The 12,240-nt window shown below is 45.0% G+C and overlaps 3 protein-coding genes across 3 annotated transcripts; all 3 read left to right on the forward strand.

Annotated features, from left to right (window-relative positions):
• Positions 1-1,256, forward strand: LOC122322524. Its single transcript, XM_043215136.1, has 2 exons — positions 1-7; positions 186-1,256. Exons 1-2 carry the CDS (start codon positions 5-7, stop codon positions 528-530), a joined length of 348 nt encoding a protein of 115 aa, XP_043071071.1. The 5' UTR covers positions 1-4; the 3' UTR covers positions 531-1,256.
• Positions 1,257-1,439: 183 nt separating this feature from the next.
• LOC6569664 (kelch-like protein 5) lies at positions 1,440-3,336 on the forward strand. The gene has a single exon (XM_001995879.3). It carries the CDS (start codon positions 1,490-1,492, stop codon positions 3,281-3,283), a length of 1,794 nt encoding a protein of 597 aa, XP_001995915.1. The 5' UTR covers positions 1,440-1,489; the 3' UTR covers positions 3,284-3,336.
• Positions 3,337-7,816: 4,480 nt separating this feature from the next.
• Positions 7,817-9,716, forward strand: LOC6569663 (kelch-like protein 5). The gene has a single exon (XM_001995878.3). The coding sequence runs from the start codon at positions 7,849-7,851 to the stop codon at positions 9,646-9,648; it is 1,800 nt and encodes a 599-aa protein (XP_001995914.2). The 5' UTR covers positions 7,817-7,848; the 3' UTR covers positions 9,649-9,716.
• Positions 9,717-12,240: the final 2,524 nt, after the last annotated feature.

Consider the following 12,240-nt stretch of genomic DNA (forward strand, 5'->3'; position numbering starts at 1 on the left):
TCAAATGGTAACTGTTGTTGTGGCTGTGCTTAGTGCTTAGTGAATGTCCATATTAAAACTTTTCATGCTTATTGTGTGCAGCTATGCCGCATGTACTACCTAATTATTCAGTTTGTTTTTTTTTTTCATATACTTATTATTTCCAACATATTTTCATACCTGGCACGGATGCCTTGATCCTGTAGCGGCACCCCTGGTGCCACACGATCCGGGATCCTCGTCGGCTTGGCCCCGACTGGGCCTCAGCCATCTCCACTACGCCAGTCAGCTCGTGCAATCCGCTTTCGGATTCCGGCAACGAGAATTCTCGCTGGAGCCTGTGCGGCTTAAGCACCGCCTCCGGCCATGACGACTGCAACATTAGCGGTGGCGGCGGCGATTCCACTCGAGGCCGTGCGGCTTGTGTCCTCCTTCCAGGTGCATATCACGGTGACGGTCTGCAGACATCGTGTATTCATCGTCCGAATTTGTCAGCGGCACCGGTGAACGTCTCGTCTCGTCTCGTCCTCCGACTCGGAGAAGTCGGATAGGCCACCGATCGCTTCGTCTTCGCGCTCATCTGCCTCGGCCAGCGATCATGGCATTGATTCGACGGAGTCCGCGCGTGGTCGGCCCAAAAAACGGACCACCGTGTCGTGGCATCCTTCATGACATCAGCCCTAACGCGTCCGCCGGGCTCGGAGGCTTTTTTAAAAGACCTCGTAAATTGCGTTCCGTTGTCGGTTATCAATACTTTTGGTACTTCGAACTTTGCGTCTGTATTTAAAATCTTTTTTTTCCTGCACGCGTGCACTTTTCCTTTTGTTCGCCTCCAAATCTCGACTGTCTCACTTTCAACTGACCTCTAAAAATTGGTCCTTTTTCTACCTTCTTTTCAAATTTTACATACTTATTAAACTTCTACCATAACCTGACCGCCAGGTGGCGCTGAGCACTCCACTCTTCCCTTCGAAAGGTGATGCTAAATTAACTTATCGATATATTCGCCAACCATTACATAATTTATGTCATTGCAAAGGAGTAGAATCGGCTTGTGGTAAAGTATGTGACAGGCAAGGGGGAGTATTTGCGTCTCTATATAGTATATATATTCTTGATCAACATGAATAGTAGAGTTCGTTTAAACAAATCCGTTTGCCAGTCTAAATGAAAAAGTCGATCTCAGAGATTAAAAGTAATCATATATCAATAAGAAGTTGCAGTTTTTTTATTTGATCGATAACTGCCTTGGTTTCAATTACTTATCGATAAGAATCGATTACCAATAGCAAAATAAAGCACATTTTGCATATACTTTGGCATAATATTGATTATATATGCATGCGCTTCATGCGTATCAGATATCGATACTTTGGAGATATCGGGGCAATGGCAACAAGGTTGCCAGATAGCTTTGAAAGCTTCTTGTTTGCGTATCGGAATAAATTGCGTATACGGAATAAATTTGTATTTTCATAAAGATTTCGACAATTATCAACAAGCAAATAAAATGTCATCTGTGAATGGGAACCAAGAAGAGAGTCCCACTCGAGACTCGACAGCAGGCGCCATATTGGATTCCAGCGTGGGCAGCCATGCAGACACCTTATTGAAGCGAATGCAGCACTTTGTGGACAACCAGCAGCTGTGCGATGTGGTTCTCATCGCTGGCATTGATGGCAAGCGGGTATCCGCTCATCGCTTGGTGCTCTCAGCATCGAGTGAATATTTTTTGGCCATGTTTGCCGGATCGCTGCGCGAGAGCAAGGAGCACGAGGTGACCCTTGGCGAGGTGCATGGCGATGCGCTGCAGCTGCTCGTCCAGCACTGTTACACCGGAAGTATTGAGCTGCACAAGGACACTGTCGAGACGCTTCTGACCACCGCCAAAATGCTGCAGCTGACATCTGTGGTGACGACATGCTGCAATTTTCTCGCCCGACAGCTGCACGCATCCAATTGTTTGGGATTCGCATTCTTGGCGGAGCAGTACAGCTGCACAGAGCTGCTGCGAGTGGCGCAGGCGTACACCTGCCAGCACTTTATGAAGGTGTGCCACGACCAGGAGTTCTTTCAACTAAACGCCAATCAGCTGGGCAAGCTGCTGTCCAGCGATGAGCTCAGGGTGCCAACCGAGGAGGATGTCTTCCACACGATGATGTCGTGGGTGCGCCATGATGCGCCCACTCGTGAGCAGCACATACCCAAGCTGCTCGCCAAGGTGCGACTGCCCCACTTGCCGCCATCATTTTTGGTGGATCACGTGGAGAACGTGTGCAGCGCCAGCAACGAGTGCCAGCAACTGCTGCTTGAGACCTTCAAGTGGCATTCATTGCCCCCCGAACGCCGTTCGCTCATTGCTGCCACCGAACGAACCAAGCCCCGCAAATATATTCTCGGCGTATTGCTGGCTGTGGGTGGATTGGATAGTTCCCTCAATGGCGTCAATGCCATTGAGAGCTACTGTCCGTATCTGAAGAAGTGGACGACTTGGAAGCTAAAGTTTAATTGTATTGATGTTGGCGCCGCTATCATGAATAACAAACTGATTCTGCTAGGCGGATACAATGGAAGGCAGACGTTGAACTCTGTGGTGAGCCTTGACCTTAACACGATGGCCAGCGTTCTCCTCAATCCAATGAGAACGGCCCGTTGTAAGGTAGGCGTTGGGGTGCTGGATGGACACCTCTATGCGGTCGGTGGAACCAGTAACTATAATTCCATCCTGAGCACGGTTGAGCGCTGGGATCCCATTGCGCGCACCTGGAGCGATGTGTCGCCGATGTGCACGGAGCGTTCGTCTCCTGGAGTTGCGGTGTTGGGCCTTCGCCTTTATGCTATTGGCGGATCCTTCGATACTCCATCAATGGAAAGCTACGATCCGCAAACAAACAAATGGAGCCTTCGGGCGCCAATGAATCGATGTAAGGGCGAAGTTGGTGTCACAGTTGCAAATGGATTCGTTTATGCTTTGGGTGGCTTGCGCGATGGTGATCCCTTGAAAACCGTGGAACGTTATGATCCAACTACCGATACGTGGTCACTAATTTGCTCGCTGGTGGATCGCATTGGGATCGGTTGTGCTCTGCTTGGAGATCGTTTGATTGCCGTTGGCGGCTTTGATAGGACAAGTCCGCACAACAATGTCGAGGAGTACGATTTGGTGCGCAATGTCTGGAATAAACTGGCGCCAATGTCGGTTCCACGTTACCGCCCCCATGTCTTTAACATTCCAAACATAATACCACCACCACCAGCTCCGTATACGCCGGTCGCAGATAAGGATGGATCCAAACCAGCTTAAGCGTCTTACAAATATGTGATTACACTAAACTATAATAATAATAATGATATTATTACTAACAATAATAATACTAATACTTATAATAATAATAATAATAATTACAATAATAATAATAATTATCAATTGAATGAATTAATGAATACGTTGCCAAATGCGTGCAGAGTATCTTCAATTCGAGCTCTCTCGGAGAAGAACAAAAGTGATAGATTAACGGATACCCTGCAGTGAGCCTGAATACATTATTGTTTGTAGTTGGGTTAGGTTAGGTTAGACGGTTGCTGACACACATATTCCACGCTAATCCCATTTCTGTAGCACTCGTGTGCGCTTAGGTCAGGCTGTGTTAGATTTAATAGAAAGTGACTTCGTAGTATAGCGCGCCTTTTTCTTTCTAGAGCAGGGCAGGAGAAGAAGTGTTTCGGAGATTCTACCTCCTCTTCGTCTCTGCAACTTCTCCAGAAATCATTGTAGGGTGCTTGGAGCCTATTCGCATGAATACCCACTAGCCCGTGGCCGGTTACTGCAGGCATTACAGTAGAGTTGTGCAGCCCTACTAAGCAATTGTTTGGAATACACAACACGTTGCAACTTGATCCACTGTTCTGTAAGTACGTGTGCACTTCTAACTGTTGCCCCCACTGCTCAACATCAGTGTTGTTTTTTTCCGTCAAATTTGACACACTGACCTCGACATATTTCAATGGAAGCCAAGACCTATTTTGAGGTGTTGCATCCCTGGAACAATTTAAAGCAGTTTCCACCGACTTAACCTCTTCCTCATCCTCATCCTTGTGAATATCAAAGTGAGCAAATAGCACGTGTTTTGCGGTCCGCGCTTTTTACCTTCCGTGGGTAAATGTAGCTCTGACAATTTTGCAAGCAGTTCTGCAACGGTCAGTGCTAAAATCTCTTCCAGTTGCATCTTGAAGCTAAACCTTACAACTAATTCGGTAATGTGCTTAAATAAGGCTGTTTATCAAACCTTTACAACGTTTCCCAATTTAACTTTTCCGTCTATGTCAAGATTAACGCTGCTCAATTGTTAAAAGCTACTGCCGATATCTGCACCTCAAGCCCTTGAGCTTTTTGCTATTCTGATAAGCTCGATAGTTGCCCTGCCAATCAACTCGATTAGTTTTGTATTGGTCGGCCAATAGACCGATAGGTTTTGAGTATGGACATGTTAGCACCATCTTTCGTAGGGAAGAGAAGAACAGTCCACGCCACCTGGCGGTCAATAGTATGCAGTTGAGATTTGTAGGCGAGAAAAAGGAGAGAAGCTATACACGAGGTGGAGTCTGACAGGTAATACGACAGAAAAGGGAGAGAAAGGAGGACAAAAGGAAGTGGAAGAAAAGGGCCACATGCGCATGCGCATATAGAATGAAAACTTATGTTAATAAATTAATATATACACAAATAAAGATAAAAAAGATAAACAAAATAAAATATAATATAAAAAATAGCAAACCAGTGGCAACATCAGACAAAATAAACTGAAGAAAGGCCTGCCGCTAAGGAGGGGATCGCCGGGGAGGACTGGAGTCCTAACATAACTGTGGCACGCAGCAGACAATCAGCTGATCGTCCACAACCACTAGGGCATCAGTGATGCGCAATGCCTGCAACAGTGATGCTCATTTTTCCCATCAGTTTGCAGCACAAAGAAAAAAGATATCCGCAATATCCGCACAGTCAACACAGTAGCGAGTGGACTAAACTGATACAGAATTTGTTTTTTGTTTTATTTCTGCAAGAAATACAAATTATTGTTGACTTGCCATCCAATATATCGAGGTCGATACCCACCTGAGCCGACAGCCAGCCTTGGTGCTTTCGATAGGCAAGGAGTAAACTCTTGCAAATTGACGTATAACTTACTTTTTTCTAAGAAAAAAATGATTGATTTGAGATTGTGGATATTTATTTCAGGTTAAAATATGGTTTGGGTTTTTATATTTAAATTAAGTTTTATGTTCTAGAGATTTGCGCTGAACTTTAATTAAAGATCTTTAGGTCTTATGAACAATATGGTTCATGCAATGCACGGCCTTATAAACATTTGATCACAATCGCAATCGGGTTCGTGCAACGAATTCATATTCGGTTGCGTTTGTGATAGTTAAATTACACAATTTTTCTCATAAGGTCACCTATTCACTGCGGCACTTAACAATCAATACAGTGCTAATGATTCGCCACTCAATTTATTTACAAAACAACTACGTTGCTTGTAGCGGTCTCCTTGATTCCCCAAGGAATACCGCTGGTACTCCTATGAGTCAGGATTCGCTGGTCACACTCTCTGGCTAATCACAGGCGAAGCCTCGCTTAGCAAGGATACACGCCTTTCACTTAATTCCAGGAACCCAATGTCTTGCGTGATCCTTGAGCCGATCCTTGTACTTTTTACCGTCGAATCATTCTTGTGGTTTACATTTAACCGCACTGTATTGTTGCGCAGACTTTATTGCGTTAATTCTCGTTTAGCTGTGATAACTTCGCTCGTTACGCCCGACTCGCTTCGTAAATTCGCACAGACTCCCCAACTTGTGCTGCGGCGCTCCCTTTATACCCTTATTGGCCACCTTTTGACGAGTCTGTCACCAAAGGTTGCACGATCTTTTGGTAAATTTCCACTGCCACTTGCTGGTGCTAGTCATTGTCTGCCGCTAGAGTGCGATAGTTGAGTGATAGACAGTTACTGTGAGGGGCGTTTATATTTAATATTTATTATATATTATTTATTCCTGTTAACATTCGAATAGTTTGTATGTTTCATACATATATATGCATATATATATAAATTACATATATATAAATTTACATATACATACACATATACATTGACATTCATTATGTTATATGGCTCTTCACAATCTACTGTTTTTTCGGCAGTGGAAGACTTCCACTTTCAAACATAAACGGTCGCCACTCTTTATGTTTGAATGCGCGCTCTCCAACGGCCGCTACATTGTTAGGCATAACGTCGATCGATTAATCGTCATGGCATTGTGTACTTGTGCCATAGTGATGGTAGATATCGCCAATCATTGACTCCCCACCGATCGATATATCGTGCAGATCATCGATACAACATCGGTTGGCCACCGATCGCGACGACTGCCATCGCTATTTTCGGCAATTTGTTTTGTTTGTTTGCTGAAAATATTGAATCAAATGGTAACTGTTGTTGTGGCTGTGCTTAGTGCTTAGTGAATGTCCATATTAAAACTTTTCATGCTTATTGTGTGCAGCTATGCCGCATGCACTACCTAATTATTCAGTTTGTTTATTTTTTTCATATACTTATTATTTCCAACATATTTTCATACCTGACACGGATGCCTTGATCCTGTAGCGGCACCCCTGGTGCCACACGGTCCGGGATCCTCGTCGGCTTGGCCCCGACTGGGCCTCAGCCATCTCCACTATGCCAGTCAGCTCGTGCAATCCGCTTTCGGATACCGGCTGTGGTGGCGGCGGCGATTCCACTCGAGGCCGTGCGGCTTGTGTCCTCCTTCCAGGTGCACATCACGGTGACGGTGTGCAGACATCGTGTATTCATCGTCCGAATTTGTCAGCGGCACCGGTGAACGTCTCGTCCTGCTTCGTCCTCCGACTCGGAGAAGTCGGATAGGCCACCGATCGCTTCATCTGCCTCGGCCAGCGATCATGGCATTGATTCGACGGAGTCCGCGCGTGGTCGGCCCAAAAAACGGACCACCGTGTCGTGGCATCCTTCATGACATCAGCCCTAAGGCGTCAGCCGGGCTCGGAGGCTTTTTTAAAAGACCTCGTAAATTGCGTTCCGTTGTCGGTTATCAATACTTTTGGTACTTCGAACTTTGCGTCTGTATTTAAAATCTTTTTTTTCCTGCACGCGTGCACTTTTCCTTTTGTTCGCCTCCAAATCTCGACTGTCTCACTTTCAACTGACCTCTAAAAATTGGTCCTTTTTCTACCTTCTTTTCAAATTTTACATACTTATTAAACTTCTACCATAACCTGACCGCCAGGTGGCGCTGAGCACTCCACTCTTCCCTTCGAAAGGTGATGCTAAATTAACTTATCGATATATTCGCCAACCATTACATAATTTATGTCATTGCAAAGGAGTAGAATCGGCTTGTGGTAAAGTATGTGACAGGCAAGGGGGAGTGTTTGCGTCTCTATATAGTATATATATTCTTGATCAACATGAATAGTAGAGTTCGTTTAAACAAATCCGTTTGCCAGTCTAAATGAAAAAGTCGATCTCAGAGATTAAAAGTAATCATATATCAATAAGAAGTTGCAGTTTTTTTATTTGATCGATAACTGCCTTGGTTTCAATTACTTATCGATAAGAATCGATTACCAATAGCAAAATAAAGCACATTTTGCATAATATTGATTATATATGCATGCGCTTCATGCGTATCAGATATCGATACTTTGGAGATATCGGGGCAATGGCAACAAGGTTGCCAGATAGCTTTGAAAGCTTCTTGTTTGCGTATCTCTTATACGGAATAAATTTGTATTTTCAGAAAGATTTTGACAATTATCAATAAGCAAATAAAATGTCATCTGTGAATGGGAACCAAGAAGAGAGTCCCACTCGAGACTCGAAAGCAGGCGCCATATTGGATTCCAGCGTGGGCAGCCATGCAGACACCTTATTGAAGCGAATGCAGCACTTTGTGGACAACCAGCAGCTGTGCGATGTGGTTCTCATCGCTGGCATTGATGGCAAGCGGGTGTCCGTTCATCGCTTGGTGCTCTCAGCATCGAGTGAATATTTTTTGGCCATGTTTGCCGGATCGCTGCGCGAGAGCAAGGAGCACGAGGTAACCCTTGGCGAGGTGCATGGCGATGCATTGCAGCTGCTCGTCCAGCACTGTTACACCGGAAGCATTGAGCTGCACAAGGACAATGTCAAGATGCTGCTGGCCACCGCCAAAATGCTGCAGCTGACATCTGTGGTGACGGCATGCTGCAATTTTCTCGCCCGCCAGCTGCACCCATCCAATTGTTTGGGATTCGCATTCTTGGCGGAGCAGTACAGCTGCACAGAGCTGCTGCGAGTGGCGCAGGCGTACACCTGCCAGCACTTTATGGAGGTGTGCCACGACCAGGAGTTCTTTCAACTAAACGCCGATCAGCTGGGCAAGCTGCTGTCCGACGATGAGCTCAATGGGCCAACCGAGGAGGATGTCTTCCACACAATGATGTCGTGGGTGCGCCATGATGCACCCACTCGTGAGCAGCACATACCCGAGCTGCTCGCCAAGGTGCGACTGTCCCTGTTGCAGCCATTATTTTTAGTGGATCACGTGGAGAACGTGTGCAGCGCCAGCAACGAGTGCCAGCAACTGCTGTTGGAGGCCTTCAAGTGGCATTTACTGTCCCCCGAGCGCCGTTCGCTCATTGCTGCCACTGAACGAACCAAGCCCCGTAAACACATTTGCTGCGGATTGCTTGCTGTGGGTGGCACGGATGAATCCTTCAAGGGCGTCACCACCATTGAGAGCTACTGTCCGCATCTGAAGAAGTGGACGACTTGGAAGCAAACGATCGAATACCGTTGTAAGCTTGGCGCCGCTATCAAGAATAACAAACTGATTTTGGTAGGCGGATACCATGAACGGCACACATGGAGCTCTGTGGAGAGCCTTGACCTTAACACGATGGCCTTCGTTCGCCTCAATCCAATGAGAACGGCCCGTTGTAATGTAAGCGTTGCGGTGCTGGGTGGACACCTCTATGCGGTCGGTGGAAACGGTGACGATGGTTCCATCCTGAGAACGGTTGAACGCTGGGATCCCATTACGCGCACCTGGAGCTATGTGTCGCCGATGTGCACGGAGCGTTCGTCTCCTGGAGTTGCGGTGTTGGGCCTTCGCCTTTATGCTATTGGCGGATCCTTAGATACTCCATCAATGGAAAGCTATGATCCGCAAACAAACAAATGGAGCCGTCGGCCGCCAATGAATCGATGTAAGGGCGAAGTTGGTATCACAGTTGCAAATGGATTTATCTATGCTTTGGGTGGCTCGTGCGATGGTGCTCCCTTGAAAACCGTGGAACGTTATGATCCAACTACCAATACGTGGACACTTATTTGCTCGCTGGCAGCGGAACGCTCTGGGATCGGTTGTGCTCTACTTGGAGATCGTTTGATTGCCGTTGGCGGCTCCAATGGCAACTCTCCGCTCAACGATGTCGAGGAGTACGATTTGGTGCGCAATGTCTGGAATCAATTGGCGCCAATTTCGGTTCCACGTGTCCGCCCCCATGTCTTTAACATTCCAAACATAATACCACCACCACCAGCTCCGTGGACGCCGGTCGCAGATATGGATGGATCCAAACCAGCTTAAGCGTCTTACAAATATGTGATTACACTAAACTATAATAATAATAATGATATTATTACTAATAATAATAATACTAATACTTATAATAATAATAATGACAATAATAATATTAATAATAATTACAATAATAATAATTATCAATTGAATGAGTGAAGAGTTACGTTGCTAAATGCGTTCAGAGTATCTTCAAGTCGAGCTCTCTCGGAGAAGAACAAAAGTGCTAGATTAACGGATACCCTGCAGAGAGCCTGAATACATTATTGTTTGTAGTTGGGTTAGGTTAGGTTAGACGGTTGCTGACACACATATACCACGCTATTCCTGTAGCGTAACCATGCGGGATCTGAATCCATTTCTGTGGCACTCGTGTGCGCTTAGGTCAGGCTGTGTTAGATTTAATAGAAAGTGACTTCGTAGTATAGCGCGCCTTTTTCTTTCTAGAGCAGGGCAGAAGAAGAAGTGTTTCGGAGATTCTACCTCCTCTTCGTCTCTGCAACTTCTCCAGAAATCATTGTAGGGTGCTTGGAGCCTATTCGCATGAATACCCACTAGCCCGTGGCCGGTTACTGCAGGCATTACAGTAGAGTTGTGCAGCCCTACTAAGCAATTGTTTGGAATACACAACACGTTGCAACTTGATCCACTGTTCTGTAAGTACGTGTGCACTTCTAACTGTTGCCCCCACTGCTCAACATCAGTGTTGTTTTTTTCCGTCAAATTTGACACACTGACCTCGACATATTTCAATGGAAGCCAAGACCTATTTTGAGGTGTTGCATCCCTGGAACAATTTAAAGCAGTTTCCACAGACTTAACCTCTTCCTCTTCCTCATCCTCATCCTTCTGAATATCAAAGTGAGCAAATAGCCCGTGTTTTGCGGTCCGCCGCCACGTCACCTGGCGTGGACTGTTCTTTGTTGTTGAGATTTGTAGAAAAAGGAGAGAAGCTATACACGAGGTGGAGTCTGACAGGTAATACGACAGAAAAGGGAGAGAAAGAAGGACAAAAGGAAGTGGAAGAAAAGGGCCACATGCGCATGCGCATATAGAATGAAAACTTATGTTAATAAATTAATATATACACAAATAAAGATAAAAAAGATAAATAAAATAAAATATAATATATAAAATAGCAAACCAGTGGCAACATCAGACAAAATAAACTGAAGAAAGGCCTGCCGCTAAGGAGGGGATCGCCGGGGAGGACTGGAATCCTAACATAACTGTGGCACGCAGCAGACAATCAGCTGATCGTCCACAACCACTAGGGCATCAGTGATGCGCAATGCCTGCAACAGTGATGCTCATTTTTCCCATCAGTTTGCAGCACAAAGAAAAAAGATATCCGCAATATCCGCACAGTCAACACAGTAGCGAGTGGACTAAACTGATACAGAATTTGTTTTTTGTTTTATTTCTGCAAGAAATACAAATTATTGTTGACTTGCCATCCAATATATCGAGGTCGATACCCACCTGAGCCGACAGCCAGCCTTGGTGCTTTCGATAGGCAAGGAGTAAACTCTTGCAAATTGACGTATAACTTACTTTTTTCTAAGAAAAAAATGATTGATTTGAGATTGTGGATATTTATTTCAGGTTAAAATATGGTTTGGGTTTTTATATTTAAATTAAGTTTTATGTTCTAGAGATTTGCGCTGAACTTTAATTAAAGATCTTTAGGTCTTATGAACAATATGGTTCATGCAATGCACGGCCTTATAAACATTTGATCCCAATCGCAATCGGGTTCGTGCAACGAATTCATATTCGGTTGCGTTTGTGATAGTTAAATTACACCATTTTTCTCATAAGGTCACCTATTCACTGCGGCACTTAACAATCAATACAGTGCTAATGATTCAATTTATTTACTAACCAATTACGTTGCTTGTAGCGGTCTCCTTGATTCCCCAAGGAATACCGCTAGTACTCCTATGAGTCAGGATTCGCTGGTCACACTCTCTGGCTAATCACAGGCAAAGCCTCGCTTAGCAAGGATACACGCCTTTCACTTAATTTCAGGGCCTCAGTGTCCTGCGTGATCCTTGAGCCGATCCTTGTACTTTTTACCGTCGAATCATTCTTGTGGCTTACATTTAACCGCACTGTATTGTTGCGCAGACTTTATTGCGTTAATTCTCGTTTAGCTGTGATAACTTCGCTCGGTACGCCCGACTCGCTTCGTAAATTCGCACAGACTCCCCAACTTGTGCTGCGGCGCTCCCTTTATACCCTTATTGGCCACCTTTTGACGAGTCTGTCACCAAAGGTTGCGCGATCTTTTGGTAAATTTCCACTGCCACTTGCTGGCGCTAGTCATTGCCTGCCGCTAGAGTGCAGCAGGGCCGGATTGCTGCCTGATAGACAGTTACTATGAGGGGCGCTTATATTTAATATTTATTATATATTATTTATTCCTGTTAACATTCGAATAGTTTGTATGTTTCATACATATATATGCATATATACATATACCTATATACACATACACATATGCATATATACATGCTCATGACATTCATTATGTTATGTTGTCTTCACAATCTACTGTTTTTTCGGCAGTGGAAGACTTCCACTTTCAAACATAAACGG

Source organism: Drosophila grimshawi, unplaced genomic scaffold (assembly GCF_018153295.1).
Source record: "Drosophila grimshawi isolate 15287-2541.00 unplaced genomic scaffold, ASM1815329v1 contig_311, whole genome shotgun sequence".
Lineage (NCBI taxonomy): Eukaryota > Metazoa > Arthropoda > Insecta > Diptera > Drosophilidae > Drosophila > Drosophila grimshawi.

Excerpts from the sequence above, each read along its gene's own strand:
- LOC6569664 (XM_001995879.3), top strand. The coding sequence starts at position 1,490 with ATGTCATCTGTGAATGGGAACCAAGAAGAGAGTCCCACTCGAGACTCG.
- LOC6569663 (XM_001995878.3), top strand. The coding sequence starts at position 7,849 with ATGTCATCTGTGAATGGGAACCAAGAAGAGAGTCCCACTCGAGACTCG.